Here is a 20279-nt window from a genome sequence, read left to right as displayed (position 1 = left end):
TCCTGCTTGCTTAATAATATGAAAATTTTTACAAGTAAAAAACACTACAGAGCTTTCTGGGAACCTACAGCTTTTCCCCTTAGCAATACATGCAGGAGAAACAGATTCATTAATGCCTTAGTTCACAAGTAACCAGCATGTATTTATAATGATCGAGTTTTCTCTTCCCTGTTACTACCTATCAACACAAAATAAAATAGATTATATGGCAGAAAAAAAGTTCTGACAAGAAAAGAAAAAAGATGAGATACAACATTCTAGATTACAGTAAGCTCAACGAACTCAATAGACTGAGGCAATTCATTTCTAGAATTCATAAGTCCTCTTTGCTTCAACTTCATTTCCCACCATCGTCCCTACCAAAATATGCTTTAGCCACACAAGCATGTTCTTTCTTGAAAGCATCAAGCATGTTCCCATCTCAAGGTCTAAGATGCTCCTCCCCAGGAATGCATATGGATCATTCCCACAGTTCAAGTCTTTCATCAAATGTGAGCTCTAAAAGGCCTTCCTCCTAACTACTCAATCTAAAAAGCCTCATCTCACTATTAATCCCTTACTCTGCTTTATCTTTCTGTAAAGCACTTATTAGCATCTGATATTATATTTAAGTATCTGTCTCCCCCACTAAAAAAAACCCAACCCAGTTCCACAAAGGCACACATGTATTCCCAGCATTAGAACAGCAGGCTTTCAAATTAATTATTGTTTAATCCATGAAAAAAAAATTTTTTTAAAGAAAATGCTGGACAGAGGAAGAAAGTTAAGCAAAATGATGAAATATCTGATGCATAATTAAACTCAAATATTGTTAAATTTTATTAACTTAATGTAGGAAAATTCCATTGGATAGGCACTAACCAACTATTTTCAGGAATGAGTGAAGCACGATTACTGCTTTCCACAACAACACATAACATTTTAAAATTACCTTTTCCCTCCACTCAAGTAAGAAAATTCTACCTGAAAATATTTCAAACACAGGAAAGGAAAATGAGTTCCTCCAGTAAGATTCATTTCAGTATTTTTCCTTAAATATAACTGTTGTGTATGGGACTTCCCTGGTGGTCCAGTGGGCAAGACTCCATGCTCCCAATGCAGGGGGCCCGGTTTGATCCCTGGCTGGGGAACTACAACCCGCATGCATGCCGCAACTAAGAGTCTGCATGCCACAACTAAGAGTCTGCAACTCTGCAACTAAGATCCGCGGCAGCATGCATAAATAAATAAAATTATATATTAAAAAAATATATAATTGTTGTGTAGCAAAATTGCTAATTGTTGTGTAGCTAAACCTATGTTTTTTTCCCTTCTTGTTATTTCTAAGCCTAGAAACCTTGGCCCTCCCAAAAGTTTGATAAATTTTCAATCCTATATCTTCTGAATTGTCCTAGAGTTTATTGTGTGTATGCACACGCATGTGTGTATAAAGAATACTTTAAGTTAATCCTGAACATGAGAGAAGCAGGGTTTTTCTTTCTGCCCCTAAACCGAACATCTCATAAGACTATTTCTTTGCTATCTATTGTGATTTAATTAACACTCTTTATGAGATAATATTGTAGTTTTTAAATGTATAATAGCTAGTATTGAAATTCATCTATTATCCTTTCAGGTTTTCCTCTCAGAACTTCTGATACTGTTTAGTTTATTCACACAGTTTATTATTCAGAGTAGTTTCATCCAATTTAAAGTAAAAATTCATTCAGATTTAGGTAAAATATATTAAGAAATTAACACGGCATCTCTACAATATTTTATATAGAGATGCTAGGTATAATCACTTATTCAAGTGTTCATTTACATATCTCAAAAATGTTTTATTCTCATATATTCCACAAACACGTCACACTAAGAGTACCCTAACTAGGGACTTCCCTGGTGGTCCAGTGGTTAGGTTCCACCACTTTCACTGCCACTGCCCTGGGTTCAATCCCTGGTCAGGAACTAAGATCCCACAAGCCACGTGCAGCAAAACAAACAAACAAGTATCTTATGTTTTTTAAATTGCTACAAAACACTTGATTTCTTTAGTTTCCTATTCATCATTATATTACCCTCAAATTATCACTGAGTTCCCTCTTCTGATAGTAATGTTTTATCCAAATCATTTAAAATTAGTGCTTAAGAAAAACATGGGCTACTAGATGAACAGAAACTCTATATTAAACTTTTAATACTTCGGTAGATTTTTATTAATAAAATTTCTTTTCTATGTTACTGAGATAATCTAATAAATCTATGACTGTTCATCTTTTTACAATAGTGAGATAAAACATCCTTAGTAGTGATGTATTGCTAAGATAATATGGAGTTGATTTGCTTCCCAGTTTGTTAGAGACCCTAAGCATGCACGACTTTGTTACAAAATAGAACTAAGATGGCTAGCAGTTTATCTAGGATTTTGGACTCTATTTGATATGTGAATTAGGCCTATATGTTGTGTACATAACGTATCAACTTTCAATTATAACGGCTGAATTGGTTTTTACAGTTAACTGAGCAGCTTTCTATGTTCTACTACTTTTGAGGATCTTTTTTAACTTAAGAATTGCTTATTCCTTAACGGTTCTCGAAAAAGTTGCTATCTTTAAAAAATTTAGTATCTTTTTTTAAAAAATTAATTTATTTTTTGGCTGCATTGGATCTTCGCTGCTGTGTGCAGGCTTTCTCTAGTTGTGGTGGGAAGGGGCTATTCTTCGTTGCGGTGCATGGGCTTCTCACTGCAATGGCTTCTCTTGCTGCGGAGCATGGGCTCTAGGGTGCACGGCCTTCAGTAGCTGTGGCACGTGGGCTCAGTAGTTGTGGCTCCTGGGTTCAACAGAGCAGGCTCAGTAGTTGTGGCACACAGGCTTAGCATCTGCGGCATGTGGGATCTCCCCAGACCAGGGCTCGAACCTGTGTCCCCTGCACTGGCAGGCAGATTCTTAACCACTGTGCCACCAAGGAAGTCCCCCAAAATTTAATATATTAATGCAATGAATGTTTCAAAACAAGAAAAGGAAAAAGAAATCTTAGAAATTCTTAGGTTATGATGATATATTAAACAACACATATCTAATTTTTATCCTCTGAAGCTGCAATAAAGTAAATTTTAAAAATTTTACAAACATCTGACAGGGAAAAAAAGAGAACAGATAATAGCAAACAAGTTTGCAAGCTGGAAATCAAATGCACTTACAGTTACCATCAAGACCTCAAAAAGATAAATCCTAAACCAGACACAAATTTATAATCCATAATCTGACTTACACTGATTTGGCACAGGAACAAGATCAACACCTGACAAAGGAGGGAAAGAGAAGAGGGATTGAAGCGGTAGAAAGAGAAGGAAAAGAAAAAGAGAGAAGAAGAAAAAAAGAAAAGGAATAAAGGAAAAGAACAGCACCTCAGTGATCTATGAGGCACTAACAAACAGACTAAGATATTTAATTAGAAGCCCAGAAATTATGGTGAAGGGTAAGGAAAAAGAAAAAAATATTTGAAAAAATATATAATTGCTAACCTTTTTCGAATTTGATAAATGTTATAAATACACAACAGACCCAAGAAGCTGAACTAAACCCAAGCTGCATAACACAAAAACACAACAAGGCACATTAATAATCAAACTGCTGAAAATCAATGTTAAAGAAAAATCTTTAAAACGAAGCACAGTTAAAAAGACACATTGTATACAAAGGATGAAAGATAAGAAAAACCACAGACTTTTGGTCAGAAACTTTGCAAGCCAAATGATAATGGGGAATTTTTTTATAAAGTCCTGAAAGAAAAAAATTTCTTTACCTAGAATTCTATATCCAGTGAAAATTTCTTTCAAAATTGAAGGCAAAACAAACTTTTTATTCAAACAAAAAAAGCTTGAGAAAATTCATCACCAGATCTGCAACATAAACATTTTTAAGGGAAATTCATTAGAAAGAGGAAGAAAAAAGAAAGCAAATGGAAAATTTTCAATCTATACGTAGGAATAAAGAATGCCAGAGTGGTAAATATAAGGTTAAAGACGAGATGAGATTAACAGAAAATAATGAGGTAATTAGCTAAACATTCTAATTGAAATGCAGGCACCATCAGTCTGGATTTTTAAAGATTCAACAATTAAGGAAAGAAAAAACCCCAATATTCTCAAAAAGATATCTCAACTAAGATAATAGGAGTACTCTGAGGACACAAAACAGATGTCTGATATTAAAAGCATGACAGCAAAAATGAAAAACTCAAAAGAATTGTAAAATAAAGTTGAGAACATCTCTCAGGAAGTTAACACTCAAAGAAATGAACCATAGGAAAGAAAAGATAAGTAAATTAGGAATAGTCCAAGAGATGAAACACGTAGATAAAGAATTTAGAGATAAATGATAAAACAGAACACAGGAAGACTAATTCAAGAAAATTTCCCCGAACTTAAAGATACAACTTGCCAAACTAAAATGGACCTCTAAATATTAAAGTATCCATTACAATTGTTGAAAACAGATCCATACTCAGGCCTAGTATTGTAAAATTTCAGAATATTAGGAACAAGAAGATTCATTAAGCTCTAGAAGAGGAAAAAAAAATTGGATGTGTAAAAAAGTATCAGAATGGCTTCATAATTCTAAACAGCAATAACAGAACCACAAAACACAATGTAGTAATATCTCTAAAATTCTGAAACAAAATTGTTTCCAATCTAGAATTCTATACCCAGCCAAATCACCACTTAAAGTATGGGAAATGTATTTTTGATCATTCAAAGAATCACAGACTTTACCCCATATCATCATTCTCTCCAGAAGCTACTGGACAATTGCATTGTATTCCAGCCAAATAAAAAAGTGAACCAATAAAGAAGGTATGGAATACTGGAAAGAGAACAGTCAACATAGAAGAGAGACAAAAAGAATTATGAGGATGATAAAGGAGATCCAACTGCTATGCATCAGATGTGAAGGATAGAGAACAGGATCAGTGTGACTAGAAAAATGAATTACTGAGGGCCACATGACCAAAATTTCTGCTGCCTTCATAATATCTTCTCTATCTAAGGAAAGAATGGCAAGTGAACCTGGTCCAGATTCTTATCTGAACCCAGACTGTCTTTACCAGTCATGTTCACTACCAGAATATGACAGTGAAATTTCTACTCTCACCTTCATGTCCTACTGCTTAAATCAGCAGAAGACATTCATGTTACCTCACAGAAGAAATTCTATTTTGATCTATTCCTAAGAGCTAAAGTAAGTCATGAAGAGATTAGAAAAAGAAGAGACTCTGTGACTGTATTTCTGTTGGTATTTCAGCATCTTGTCAACATTACAGCACTAAAATATGTCTTCACTGTGCCAAGACCTAAACTTGAGAATTTTCTCACTGATAACCTCAGATGAGGCTTTACACAAATCTTTAGAGAGGGTGAAAGTACACCCTCTTTAGCTTGTGTTCTTCTGCGACCTAACAAGGCCATACTCTCTTTTCCTTAATCCATCAAGTTTGTGCACACTTATCTGTTTCACAGAACTAAATACATTGTTTAGGAATATATACACTGGAGGTAAAACTATAAAGAACACCAAAAAAAGAGTAACAAATCAAGATAGTGTTAAGGGGAAGTGGAAAGGATATCAGGGAGGGACACACAACTAGCTTCTAATAATGTTCTACTCCTTAATCTGGGTGGTAGGTACATTGGTGGTTTTCATTTTATTATTACTCATTTCATATTCTCTTTATGTACAATATATTTCAATGTTAACAAAAACATACTTTTTGATCTCAAAATTCCATACCTAGGTATTTAGCCAACATGCATTAGATAATGTATGTATTAAGGATACTATCTATAATACTATAATATCAAAAGAAAGGAAACAAATGTCCATTAATAGAGAACAGGTAAAATACATCATGGTACCCACCATATTACAGACAATGCAGATCTTAAAAAGAATGTGGTAACTTTCTATATGTACTAATATGGAATGTCCTCTAAGATAATATTAAGCACAACAAACAAGGGGTCAAGAGTATAAATGGAATGCTACCATTTGTGTTTTAAGTATATAGCTGACCCCTGAACAACAACAGTCTGAACTGCGCAGACCCATTTATAAGCAGATTTTTTCAGTAGTAAATACTACAGTACTACATGATTCTCAGTTGGCTGAGTCTACAGATGCACAACTATGGATATGAAAGAACTACGGGTATGAAGGGCCAACTACAAGTTATACATGAACTTCTGACTGTGTGGAGGGTTGGTGTCCCTAACCCCCACATTATTCAAGAGTCAACTGTATATATACAAATATTTTTACATTATAATCTTATTATCTCTTGAAAAATACCTAAGAACATTTGCCTCAGGAAAGGGAAATGGGAGATTCAGAGATAGGGGTAGGAAGGAGACTTCTCAACCTCTATTCCTCTAACCAAGAATACTTATTAGGGCTTCCCTGGTGGCGCAGTGCTTGAGAGTCCGCCTGCTAATGCAGGGGACACGGGTTCGTGCCCTGGTCTGGGAAGATCCCACATGTCGTGGAGCAACTAAGCCTGTGCGCCACAACTACTGAGCCTGCGCTCTAGAGCCCGCGAGCCACAACTACTGAAGCCTGCACACCTAGAGCCCGTGCTCTGCAACAAGAGAAGCCACTGCAATGAGAAGCCCGTGCCCCACAACGAAGAGAAGCTCCCGCTTGCCACAACTAGAGAAAAGCCCGAGCACAGCAGTGAAAACCCAACATAGCCAAAAATAAATAAATAAATTAATTAATTAATTAAAAGGACCTGATATACTTTAGAAGACACATACATATACTTTCATCTTAAGCATGGTGTAGCAATATTGTTGCCTCCTTACTAAAAGATGTCAAAGAATTACCACTCTGCACACAAGCAGGTTAAAAGTCCTAAAAAGAAGCTTTTAAAACTTTAAGGCTTTTTTCCCTATATATATAGTTAGCCTGTTACAATGTCAGACCTTTAAACTGTAATCAACAGCTTTCTTGGTTGTTCCTCTGTTTAGCTCCTATTTTATGTGCTATGGAAAGACACTAAAGATGCACCAGTGGTTTAACAGTAAGGGAAGAATCAAATATACCTATCAGGCCCACATGAAAAATTTCTTAATATGATACTTTTTTGGAGGTAAGGAGAGATGCATAGATGGAACTTAATGATGTATTGTTTTCATATGCTTCAAAACAACAACAAAATATATCAAAATAGAAAAAAAAATTTATTGGGTAAAATTGGGTACTAGGTAGTGTATGGACACTTAAACTTATTAGTTCTCACACTGCTTATCAAATAACCTCCAAAAGTAGAATTTTTTTGAGAAAAATGAGGACAAGTGTTTGCAAATAACATCTTAAAAAAAAAAAAACTTAACTCCTGTCTAAGAATCAATGGCACCATACCAAGGGTAGGGGAGGGCATGGCGGGGGTGGGGGGAAGGGGTGCGGGGAGAGTCATGAATATGCTTGGTAGTCTTCAAAGAAGTAAAGGTGTGAAGTCGATATATAATAGAACCTAGAAAATATGAAAATTTGAACTGATGGACTTACCAGGAAATTCTCCCTTTCGGCTGCTTTGACCAAACTCCTGAAGCTGAGCTTGTTGATTTATTTGTTCTTTCTGTAAATTTTCATACCAATGAGTTACTTCAGCCCTAAGATCTGCTACCTGGTCACTAGGATACATTTCAATAGTCATCTGAAATATGAGATGCAACCAATTTAAAAATACAAAAAGAACATATATTTGAACTGGGAAATGTTATCAATTTCGAAACTAAAACTATGTAACTACCTTGTCAGGGAGTCCAGCTGGCTGGCATACAACCCTTAGCGGCAGGGACTGTTTGTCACTCAGTGCTTTCAAATGACTACTAATACCCGTGCCTTCAATTTGCCACTGTCTGAGATGATATGCAAACCTAAAACACACAAAAACCACACATAGGAAGGATATCATTATAAACCATTTTAATGTTACAGAAGTTTTTACTATTTTACAAAATGAAAGCACCCACAAAAGGGTCCAGTACGTCCCAATTTACTCTACAACATTAAGTTTAAGTTTGGATTCATCATATTGAATCAAAGTTAAATGTGTAAATATAGCTAAGAGCTCCTTAAAAATTAGTTTCTAAGAAAAATTACTGGGAAAAAAAAAAAAGACCCATTAGGAACACTTTTTTTTTAAAGGAGGGTGGGGGGACGCAGGGGAGTAGCAGAGGCAGGAGGAATTTAAAGAAACAAACTAATCCGGTAAGTAAATGGCAAGCTGTCGTTCCTATTTTCAAAAGAGGAAAAAAGGTATTAAGAAATATTTTTCAAAGACAGAACTGTATTGTAGTAAATATATGTTAACCAGCCTAAAAACTGAGAGCCGATTCCATGACTGCTAAAACCATAAAATGAGTTATAAAGATTAATATTTCAAAGGAAACAGGCATCTAGCATGACACTCACTAAATATTAATTTTCTAACTTATTTTCAGTTGTTGAAGACAGGATCCAGGGTACCTGAATTTAGTTAAGAAAAAATTATCATTGTCTAAAACTAATCAGCAATTCTAGAATAGAAGGAAGGCAAGTAAGGGAATAAATGTACTTGATTTCCTAGAAGTGATCCAATGTCCAGCTTCTATGAGCAAAACAGTAATCTTTTTGGGCCTGATAACTTCTTGTTATGAGGGGTCTATCTGGTGCACTGCAGGATGTTTGGCAGTGTCCTCTACCTACTATATGCCAACAGCACCGCCTTCTCCCTTAAGCTGTGATAATCAAAAATGTCTTTAGGCATTATCTAATGTACCCTGGGAAACAAAATCGCTTCTGGCAAAATCGCTTCTGGTTGAGACCACTGTTTAAGACTATAACCTTAACTCTTTTTAAAAAGAGTTTTTTTTTTTTCTTTTTTTTTTCTTTTAAAGAATACTCTTTTTTTTCTTTTAAAGAATAAAAGAATACCCCTTTTTTTTTCTTTTAAAGAATACTCTTTTAAAAAGACATTTTTATTTACTCTTTTAATATAAGGAATACATAAACACAACAATTACTTTATATTTTCATTTTATAAATGTTAGACAATTTCAAATTAGGAGTAGCAACCCCTTTAAAAAGACATTTTTTATTTACTTTTTTAATATAAGGAATACATAAACACAATAATTACTTTATATTTTCATTTTATAAATGTTAAGGCAATTTTAAATTAGGAGTAGCACTAAGCACATTAAGTACCTGAACTGTACAATGATACTACACAAAGATTTGCATGAAAATTCCTAGATAATTTTTAAAACTAGCTCTTAGCTTTTGAATACTCAATTCTGTTTCCTAGTTTCTTTACTTGCCATCCACAAAATAGTATTTATATAAATTATTTAACACCAACATTAACTTTTAGAGTAAAACATAAACAAATACAAAGACTTCTATCAAGGATACTATAATCAATTTTTTTGAGTTAGAAAAAAGTTTGTACATCTGAGAAGGAATTTTTGAACTGAAATTCATTAAACTTATAAAACGCACCATTGAATCTTAGGAAACAATTTGTTTTTAAAGACTTTTAAAATAAGCGCTTATTTTAAAACCATTGGTAACACTGTATGAGGACTAGGGGCTTGAATCAAAAGGACCTTTTCGTTTGTTTGTAGGCCCTGCAGCACAGAGAAAATTTTAGAAGAATACCTATCGTATCATTACGAGTAAATATCTCTGATAGGAAAAGATAGAGACTTTGATTTTCTTTAGTATTATCTTAGTGTAATATCTGAATTTTATGAGTATGTATTAATTTTTTATTAATTTGAATAAAACATCACATTTGCTTTTTTATTTTTAGTTTTTAAAGTGGTCAAAATTATGAGGCAGTGTGAAGTTTCTGTGCAAAAAACTCTAGCGTTCCCTTACACATTCTTTAAAAACACAAGGAATTAAGTAGAATTTCCACAAATTATAATCATAATCAAAATAAAGAATTTTGCGATACCTAAATGTTTTAAAGCATGGAGCCATGTTATTTATAAGGAATGTGTAGAAAATCTTTATTCAGTATTCCCTGATATTTTAAACAAAAGGTCAATATTTACAAATTGTATAAGCTTTTCATTATCAAACTGAGCTCTGAAGTTGAAAGAAGTTATTAATCTTAACAATTTTTTCCAACCGTTCTTTGTACTTTTACATTTACTCATGATTTTTAACAAACAGAATTTCTTAATTAAAACTATCTACTCACCTTTCAATTCAGTCGATATATTCATAAATGTTAATTTGCTTTATTTCTGTATTACACAGGGTATGTCTAAATTAATTATACAGATATTCATTAACACAGAATTTTTTGATCATGTTTCCATGGTAAATGGAAATTCAAAATTAAAATACTGTCTCCTAGTCCAGGAAGAAAAAAAAACAGCAAATGAAACAAATGACTCAACTTGATTCAACTATGAGAGATTATTTGATGTTCTTGGTGAGGGTTTTAGTGAAACTTTTTTTGGTAGTGGTGTTCTGCCATTTCAATCATAGTAATACTTTCTCAGAGATGGAATTCTGTCTAGAGATTCTTATTCATGCATATCTTCTCAGTCTTATGATTTTTAAAGCTCTGCAGTATTTACCAGGAACCTATATTGCCTATTCCACAGCAAAATGGTACATATCATGAATAAAAATTACTTCCATTACTAACCCTTCACTTCTGGTAAGTTATGCTTTCTACCTGCCCCCAAGAAAACCTTTAGTTTAATTTTAAGAATATTTTGGACATATCAGCATAAAAAAAAAAGCCTAAAATTCATTCTAATAATGTGGTATTAAAAAATTACCTTCTCCTAAATGCTTCCAGATGTGTCTTCAGCATAAGGAGTCCTCTTTCTATAATAGTGAGACTTGAGTGTGATTCCTGTTCAAGACTGCTAGAAGCTATCATAAGACTCTCCATACACTTACTAATAAATTCTTGCTCCTTCTCCAAACCCGTTTTACCTGAAAATCAGATGTTTAGATATGTATATCAATCCTATATTCTTGTTTAGCTATATTAAAGAAAACAAGTTATAGCTAAACAAAAAATACTTGCATAAAAAATTACCTATCAGACAATATTTCAAATCACTCACCATTAATATAATAGGAGTTAATATACTGGATAGCTGCTCGACTGACATCCCCAGACTGTGCTCTTAAAGCAATGCCCCAAAATTGGTCCATACCACAAAGCTAAGAAAGAAAAATATGACATCTATAAATGTTATTATTTGTCAAACAATGTAAATTATTAGAAGAGCAGTTACAAATTTAAAAGGCATTCAATATCAAAGAGTTTTAATATCCTATAAAATATTTAAAAATAACTTAGTGTTATTAATATTTAATAATAATGATAAAAGTCTTGGAAATCTCTTCAGTCACTGAAACATACCTGTACTTGTAAAAATACTTAGTTATAAATCATCTAACTATGTATGTGTATAATGTTTAACTCAAAAGTTGTGACTACATAGTGGGAAAAACTCAAGTCCTCAAAACATGCTACAAAGTAAAAACAACACATAATTATTAGCATCACATGTTAACGCTTTCATCCAACTTATTCTGAAAAAGTCATTGCTTTCAGGTGTTCAGAGAAAATTAAAAAGATTTGCTAACCGAAGGTGACATTTAAATTTATGACATTAACCATGAGATGAAAAAAAGTTTTCACTGAAAATTACAGAAAAAGTGGAGAGTGAAAGTTCTCAAAAGTTGAACAGGGTGAAGAAAGATAACCTGATAGGGGACAGAACACCTTTAGTGTTCATATCATCTACTTAAAAAGCAGTATTATCTCAAAATTAGAGTATGACTAATTAGGTAAATCAGATCTGTCTGGTTATCTGAAATAACCAAATTGAAACTTATCATAGTGCTATCAAAGTAAGAGTTAGGACCAAAAAATTAAAAACAAACAGAACACTATTCAAACCAGGAAAGAAGGTAGGAAGATACTATGAAAGCATTCTAAATACAATTAAAATTATTTTTTACCACATAGATTAACATCAGTTTTCTATTATAAACAACTCAACCTCTAAAGAAAATTAATGAAAAATGTTAGCGTATACTGCATAAATCAAAGCTATCATTAATAAACAAATGTCCAATAAGGAAGACTTTCAAATAACAATCTGTGTTAGGTGAGTTTAGGAATAATGCATTCAACAAAATCTTGCAGCCACCCAACTAGGCAAATGGAACTCGGAAACAGAGATAAGACTAGCAATTTGTGACAGTGTTCAGTTAATGAATTGATCATCATGCCTCATGGTCAGAAATGATTTAGGTGGACTCCATTCCAGAACAGAAGTTACCAATAGGAACTCTGGAGTTGCCCAAGAGCAACGAAAAGCCTGGCCACAACAAATGGCATGAAAAACAGATTTTAGACAAATCAACCTTTCTTCTTTACTAATCAAGGAATGTATAATAAGTCATGTTAATTGAGTTATAGTTAACATATAATATTACATTAGTTTCAGGTGTACAGCACAGTGATTCAATATTTTTATACATTATTAAATGATCACTGCAATAAGATCAATTACCATCCAGCACCATACAAAGTTGTTATAGTATTATTGATTATATTCCCTGTGTGTACATTACATCTTCGTGACTTACTTATTTCATAGCTTGAAGTTTGTATCCCAAGTTTTCATTATGTACAACTGAGGTTATCTTTAGTAATGCAAAATTATCAACTTTGCTTTATAAAACTTTTTAAAACCAAAAGATAAAACTTTTTAAAACCTTAGAATAAAAGTCTGCATAGTTAGTAAATTCAGTGCTTGGTAGACTATATAATTCAATAATCTAATTTGAGGAACAACAACAACAAAAATTCTACAAGCTGACCTAATAAAATGACAAACCTAAATCCATACCTCAGAGTTTGAACCACCATCATAGGCACTGGTAGCCAATCGAGCCAAGTTACAGAGATGCTGAAACAGGTTTAAGCCAGTCATGCTAATTGTTTCAGGTTTTAGCTGGGGCATCTTAAAAAAAAAAATTTTTAAGGGTTTAGTATGATAATTAAGTTAGCAGATTTCATTTTACTGGATTTAACGTAACAGATTTAAATTAATAAACCTTGTTTTACTAAAAAAAATTGCAGAAAAAAATGTATCAACTGAGATTTTTAGTGACAATTTAGAAATAGATAATAATTCAATGAAAATTTTATTCATGACGTAAGTGAAACCTGATACGTGTTTCAATTTTTGAGATGTACATCGACCCGAACCAAAGGAAATTTTAAAATTTTATTATTTATTGTATACCTACACTACACACATTTATAATATGTATAGCCACATGTACAGTTTGTATATAAGTTAGAGCTTGAAATTAAGATAACTGAAGGTCTATTTGTAGTTTTGTCTTGGATCTATTAAGTGATTTAGTTTACATTACCAAAATTCATTCATATGTACTCAATTCTGTCACAGAGACTTCCCAGAGAGCCTTTATAATCTCAAATATTAGCATAGGAATAATAAAGTCTATTGCTTTATCATAAATGTTTTAAAATTCAAATGGAAAATTATCACCTGAACCAACTGTGGCACCTGATAAATAAAAACAAAAATTGGATAGAGGAGTATCTTTAGTACCATGACAGCACTTCCTAAAAACGCCTTCCCAGAAATCTACAAATCTGAACACTGGCTTATATCTGTGGGAAGACTGGCTAAAACCATACCATTTAGGGAAAGACTTGCAGAATACGGCTCTCACACTAGTGGGGTGGGCACCACCCCTGAAAAATTGAACTACAATGTTACTCATGATTTTTTAAAATACACACCAAAAGCCCCCACATTTCTTATTAGTGTTTACCAAGAGTTACTCTAATTACTGTCAGTTTAAGTACTTTAGCTAAGGAACATAACATTTTTGTAAACATAAACTAAGTATTCATTTAGATATAAACACTGTAGAGGACAAAATTAAAGCAAAATCTAAGTGGCAAAAATTATATAAGGACTGCTGAAAAGCAGTATATTTGACTAGTTTTTTAAAAAGTATTTCAAACAGGAAAAAATGAACATTACAGTTTACATTTCAAGAAAGAAAAAGGAAATATAGAAAAACAATACAAACAGTCAAGGAATAAAATTACCTTCTCCAGGAAAAGATGTTTGTAGGTTTCCATTCCCATAGCATGTTGATCTTTACTTCGAACTTGATTTAAAAACCAATGGAGTGCATCATCATAACACTCAGAATCTTCTACTAAACAATGCCATAAAATATCAACTTGCTCCAAACTTAACCCTAGATAAAAATTACAAATTTTAAATCCTGGTACATACAACATTTTCATCCTAATTAAATATACTAGAAGCACCAATATATATAGAAATATAAAGGAGATATTTCATATCATTCTATAAAATTTCATAAGAGATTTCATATAATTTATGCTTTCAAATGTAGTTAAATATACTCCATATATAAATCATCTAAAAAAACATGACTTATGTAAGTATCCTAGAAGAGTCATTTGTTCTGGAAATCATTTTCCCTAAAATATGAACATATCATTGTATTACAGCAAACATGATTAAAGGGAATTCCCAAAGTCCAGTTAGTTCTAAGGTTTAAGGGTTAAGAATAGAGTGGATACCATGTCATGTTCAAAGCTCATTCTATGCACATAGGAGATAAACAATAAATGCCAATAAGCATTATTTTTGAAAACTATGAAAAAAGGGATCCTTATGATTAATAAAACAAAAGCGAACTGACAGCCTAAAACAGAACAGCAACACATCAGGGGATACAATTGGCTGAGAAGCCAATGTAATGAGACAAAATCTGTATACTACTTTGACCCAAGTATTAGATAATTCCAGAGTGTGGCAGAAGGAATCAGAAGAACTATTAAGAATCAAAGAGAAGGCATTAGGGCAATCACAAGTCTGAATATGGATAAGTGAGACAATCCAAAAGGGTAGAATAAAAGTGTAATGGGATTTCTAAAGTATATCATAAGGGATTCTAGAGCCTAGGCTTATTCCCCAGAATCAGAAGGCATCTGAAAAGATGACAGAATCGTAAGAACCACCATCCCCTAAAAAAAGTAGATGAGATTCAGAATATGAAAAGCACCTCAGAAAGTATTCCATAAGATGTTATGGAAAAACCTGAACAGAACGTTTGGGCCAACCCAATATTGACCTAGTAGCAATATCAGTCTAAAGAGTTTAATCAGAAAAATGTATCCAATCAGTTTCTCACAAAAACAGTTAATGTATGGAATACCTGTTCTAAGAATTTGTGCCCCTGGGAGCCAACATAAAAAAACCAGAAATAACCTTTAGTGTATATTATAACTTAAACACATTAAGTAATTAAGAAGAGAGATAAGTGAAGATAGGTAAAAACAGGTAAGAATCTTAAAAAAAAAAGCATCCAGGTTAATTATAGTAAACAAAACCAAAGTGTATTCATAAATGGCTAAATCACCAATTCACAATCTTAATAGGCAATGTATAAGCTGCCGTTACTGTTTTAAGTTTTTAAAGGAATACAGTTATTGGTATATTAAAAACCTGTATTAACTTATCAAATATAACTTTGGAGTAACCATATTATACCTGAAAGGAACTGTGCCAGTTAGATAAGTACAATTATGATGCGGGATAAGTGAAGTTTTCAGTATGATTCTATATGTACAGTAGCTATTGAAAGCCCATACATACTGTGTATGAATACATACTGTGTTCACTGGAATGGGAGCAGCAAAATAAATAATTCATTACTCAAATACTGAAAAGAGTGATTAACATTTTCCAATAAAAATCTATACTCAACAAACATGAAACTTAATGGTCATGTGAAATTATTTATGCTGACAATATTTGTTTTGGCTTGACTTCTCATGTATAAGATTTTTAAAAATATTTTATATTATTTGTTTCTTGTATATTATGAGTCATAATGGGTGTAATAAATGACATAGTAATATGAAACAGAAGTTTCCTATCAAAAACAGGTGTCTTCATTTTGATATCTATTGGTATCACAATGTTAGTGACATTACAAACAGCTTGACTTAAAGAAGAAATTATAGACAAACAATAAAATAAATGCATGGCATATCTCAAGCATATATGGACTTAAGAGTCATGAAGACATCTCTCAGGCTAGCAAAACACTCATCAGTTTGATTATATTAACCACAGCTAAAGAAAGAATGCCCTTCTAACAAATGAGGTTTGTTGACAGGGACACACAGTAAAAGAAGTGTGTGGAGCGTGAAAGAAAACACAGTCTAGCAAGAGGAAAGGAGCTCTGGCCAAAAGAAATCAAGCTTCCTCCTTTCTTGTGAGAATATCTAGCATGTGGATTTGGAAATGGTCCACACTCTGAATATACCAGACCAATGTCCCTGGTTTTTTTTTTTTTTTAATAAGATTTAACTGTTAATGAAATTGAGTTTGAGATTCATCTAAATAAAACTAGGGTGTCTAAGTCTCTATCACCTATGAAGCCAACCAATTTTGGATAAGATCAGCCCTGATAATAATATGCAGACAGTGGCTGTTTCCAACCGGAGTAAAAGGAATATTCTATAACCAAAGGTAATAAAAAATACAGTCACTCTAACATGATACGTTCTCCTATCCCAAATATTTTGTTCCTGAAATGAGTCATTTATTCATTAAGAAACTGGCACTTTCAGAGCCTGAAACTAGAATGTGTCAGTGGCGAGTTCTCATTGCCATACATACCGAGAGGACATTCAGTACTGAGAATAATGTGATCACCACAGAAATCTAAAGGCATGAGTACATTTAACTGGACTATTTCAAGAGCCAAGGAAGATCTAAAAACTGACTAAAATACTGATTTAAAAACTTACTGAAATGATCAGGTGATCCCAGAGTTGAAAACACGCAAGTTAAGAACTGAAGCCGCACCTGAACTTCAGCACTATGGCTGTACCTGTATTTAAAAAGTCATTAAAATAATTAACTGAGAGATCCTATTTCTTAATTATTTTTAAAGATTTAATGGTCCTAATCTTAAATTATACAAAATAAGTAAAATTCCATTTAATAACATTCATAATTATTAAATATTTTAATTATATCTTTGGTTATACACACAAAAAATGGCCACAAAGCCAAATGTTACATGTGAGATTTATGTTATTTAATATTATAAAAATCTGCAAATTATTAGAACACATACTTTCAAATTAGATAAGTAGATAAGAACTCAACAGTGGAACAAAAGAAATGTCATTTTAAAATTATGCAATATGGGGCTTCCCTGGTGGCGCAGTGGTTAAGAATCCGCCTGCCAACGCAGAGGACACAGGTTCAATCCCCGGTCCGGGAAGATCCCACATGCCGTGGGGCAACTAAGCCCATGCACCACAACTACTGAGCCTGTGCTTTAGAGCCCGCAAGCCACAACTACTGAAGCCCTTGGGCTTAGAGCCTGGGCTCTGCAACAAGAGAAGCCACCGCAATTAGAAGCCTGCGCACCGCAACGAAGACCCAACACAGCCAAAAAGAAATAAAATAAATAAATAAATTTAAAATTATGCAATATGTACATAAATTAGAATAGCTAATAAAAAACATTTCTATCTAGAAATTGCATGTTTCATTATCATTGTCCCTCCAGGGATAATACTATATTCCTTTAACAAGAAATGTTAAGAAAATATCATTTCCATAAGTCTAATTCATAAAACAGTGGATACAAAATGAGCATTTCTGAATGTTATTTCAAATCTAAGTAATTGTAATTTATGTGTACAAAGTTCAATGGATAATTTAAGAGTTGCTCTGAAAGCTTGTTAAGTAGGTGATTTCACACGGTTCTCTGGGAATTCAGTTTATAGGAACAGCATTTTAAGAAGCAAGTGTTGGTCTGTGGTGGAAGAAGGGTAGGAGATGGGTCTAAAGAGGTAAGCAGGGGCCAAATCACGGCCAGCATGAATGTCAGAGGAGTTTGATACTGTTCTGGGAACATAAGGAAGTCACTGAAGGGTGTTGGGGAAAAAAAGGTAGTAATGATCAGGTTTGCATTTTAGGATTCCTTTAGCAACTCCATGAACTGCATATTGAACTGTGACTGTGGTATCACAATATTCTAGTTCCCACAAGCACCTGAGTACCCAATCAATGAGACTAAATCAATCATGAGTTCTTATCTCTATGTTACAAATCAAAAGGCTGGCTGTGGAGGAACTGCCCAAATTACCTTGCCAACAAAAGGCAGCAGCCAGTCTGGGCCATGATCTATATCTCAACTTGCAGAGAGTCATAGAGCCTCTTAAATCAATTTCTTAACATCTTTAAGTTAAGTGTAAAATTCTAAAAGCCTCCTAAAGTTAGCTGGTTTCAAAAATTACACTAGATTCGTCATTGAAGTTTTAAGTTAAGGCTTCCTAAAGGTTGAGTTTGCTGGATATATCTTTGCTTCTCTTTACTGTCTCATGTTAACGTTGGAAAAGATGAACTTTTGCTTCGTCACTGTTGCAGTGCCCTTCATGAAGATGAAAGTACTTACGGCAAGGTGGCTGGGAACTGGGGGTGGGGGGTGGGGGGTGGAACTCACAAACTAGAACACTATTCAGATTAAATTCAAGGCCTGCTCTTAATAGTTTTCATCCTTTTACTAAAAGGACAGAGATTTTTGTAGCAGAGACCTTGGAGTACAGGTTCAAACATGAGATCTATCATATATCATATGCCCTGAGTATCGGGAACGTTGGTCACAGACATAAAAGGGGAATGATGTCTTCTTGTCCTTTACAAAGTGCCTTTATTTCCTGAATACTTCCTTCCCCTATACTTGCATCTCAGAGTAAGGGACCTATAACCCTAGAAGGCATGGATCCAGTCCCTTTGTCCTCCCTTCTTCGGCTTCCACAGTAGTACCATTGGCTGCACACTTCAAAGGACTCCTCCTGCTCTGTCAGGATCCCATTGGTTGCTGAAATCACCAACCAGGAAATTTCTTGGGATGCAAATCAAAAGTGTTATCAATACTAATAAACTCTCATGGGCTTGTCCATGGCTCCTGACATTACAGAAAATATAGGACAAAAATAATCTCCCCACGGGCATGAAACTTTAGTGACAAACTGACACCTTAAAAAAAAATCTTTCACTTGATAGTCTCAATGTTAACACAGAATTTTCTCTAGCGGCAACTGGATTCAAGAAATATGTAACACGTCCATTTATGAAATGAAATGTTATCTTTAATGCCACAAGAATCTTTTTGTCCTACGTGAAAATCTTAGAACTTGCCTACTATTATAATCGCCACGGAACGAATGCAAAGTAATGTGCCACAAACTCATGAAATCAGTATGCTTTAACAAAGAGCAGCAAATGTACAACTCTGTTTTTAGCCTGAAGAATCAAGGGAATTATAACAAAATAGCCTGGACAGCTCTCTGTTTTAAGATTTTATTCTCCTAAAATATCAGGAAACAAGGCTGACTGGAGGACTGGAAGGATACTCTGGTGTACCCTAGAAAAGTATAAAACTCATCTCCAAAGAGCACCACATTTTTTCCACCACAGAAACAATGCTTCTTTAAATTAAAAAAAAAGAAGGAATGCTTCTGTGAGGCTCTGCCTGTCTGCCTTCACTAACAAAGTGAGCAACTTCCCTGTTGTCGATGCTGTCAACAACCAAGTCTCAGATCTGTGTACATTTTTTGGCACTGAATGTTGGACTTCCTCTTTTTGAGCATGACTCATCTATGTCTTCCATGCTCCTCTCTTAAGTTCCCATCCCTGCTCTTCAAGCCCACAGGCTGTGACTCTGGTGGGAGCTTTTTTGCAACTTAAGTGTTTATTTCTCTGTTGACATGTAATTTGAATTCTGCCTCCTAATAATGCTGGTCAGTGTGGTTTTATTCCTGTTCCTTGTTGATCTTAAGGTTTTTATAGAGAATGTATGGAGATACAGAATCAGAAGGCTTTAATCCTCATCACTGCTTGAAGAAGAATAATTAAAGAAGAGACTCTGAAGAACACTTAGAATTTTAAAAGGATTTAAAAAGAATGCATCTTGTATAGAGGTAACTTTGTAAGCCAAGCTGTGGAACAGAGTAAATTTAAGGAAACATATCAGAAATAATTTGACAGGCGTGAAGAATAGAATGTCTAAAAAAATCACTGAACAATAAAACAGGAAAAGTTGTTGAGTTTAGATTTTTGAGAGCCCAGAATACTAGACTGAATAAAGTAGAATTTA

The 20279-nt window shown here is 33.7% G+C and overlaps 1 protein-coding gene across 1 annotated transcript in view; it reads right to left on the bottom strand.

Moving 5' to 3' along the window:
* USP34 (ubiquitin specific peptidase 34) overlaps positions 1 to 20279 on the bottom strand; it is a 231927-nt gene that overhangs the window by 89142 nt on the left and 122506 nt on the right. Inside the window, exons 21-27 of the mRNA XM_060169925.1 lie at positions 16912 to 16994; positions 14164 to 14318; positions 12923 to 13036; positions 11120 to 11219; positions 10826 to 10985; positions 7792 to 7918; positions 7548 to 7695 (exon numbers count right to left, since the gene is read on the bottom strand). Of these exons, the coding sequence (XP_060025908.1) occupies positions 7548 to 7695; positions 7792 to 7918; positions 10826 to 10985; positions 11120 to 11219; positions 12923 to 13036; positions 14164 to 14318; positions 16912 to 16994 (887 nt within the window). The remainder of the gene's footprint in view (positions 1 to 7547; positions 7696 to 7791; positions 7919 to 10825; positions 10986 to 11119; positions 11220 to 12922; positions 13037 to 14163; positions 14319 to 16911; positions 16995 to 20279) is intronic.

Source organism: Lagenorhynchus albirostris, chromosome 13, assembly GCF_949774975.1.
Source record: "Lagenorhynchus albirostris chromosome 13, mLagAlb1.1, whole genome shotgun sequence".
In the NCBI taxonomy this organism is placed as follows: Eukaryota; Metazoa; Chordata; class Mammalia; order Artiodactyla; family Delphinidae; genus Lagenorhynchus; species Lagenorhynchus albirostris.
This window is presented reverse-complemented; position numbering and strand designations above follow the sequence as displayed.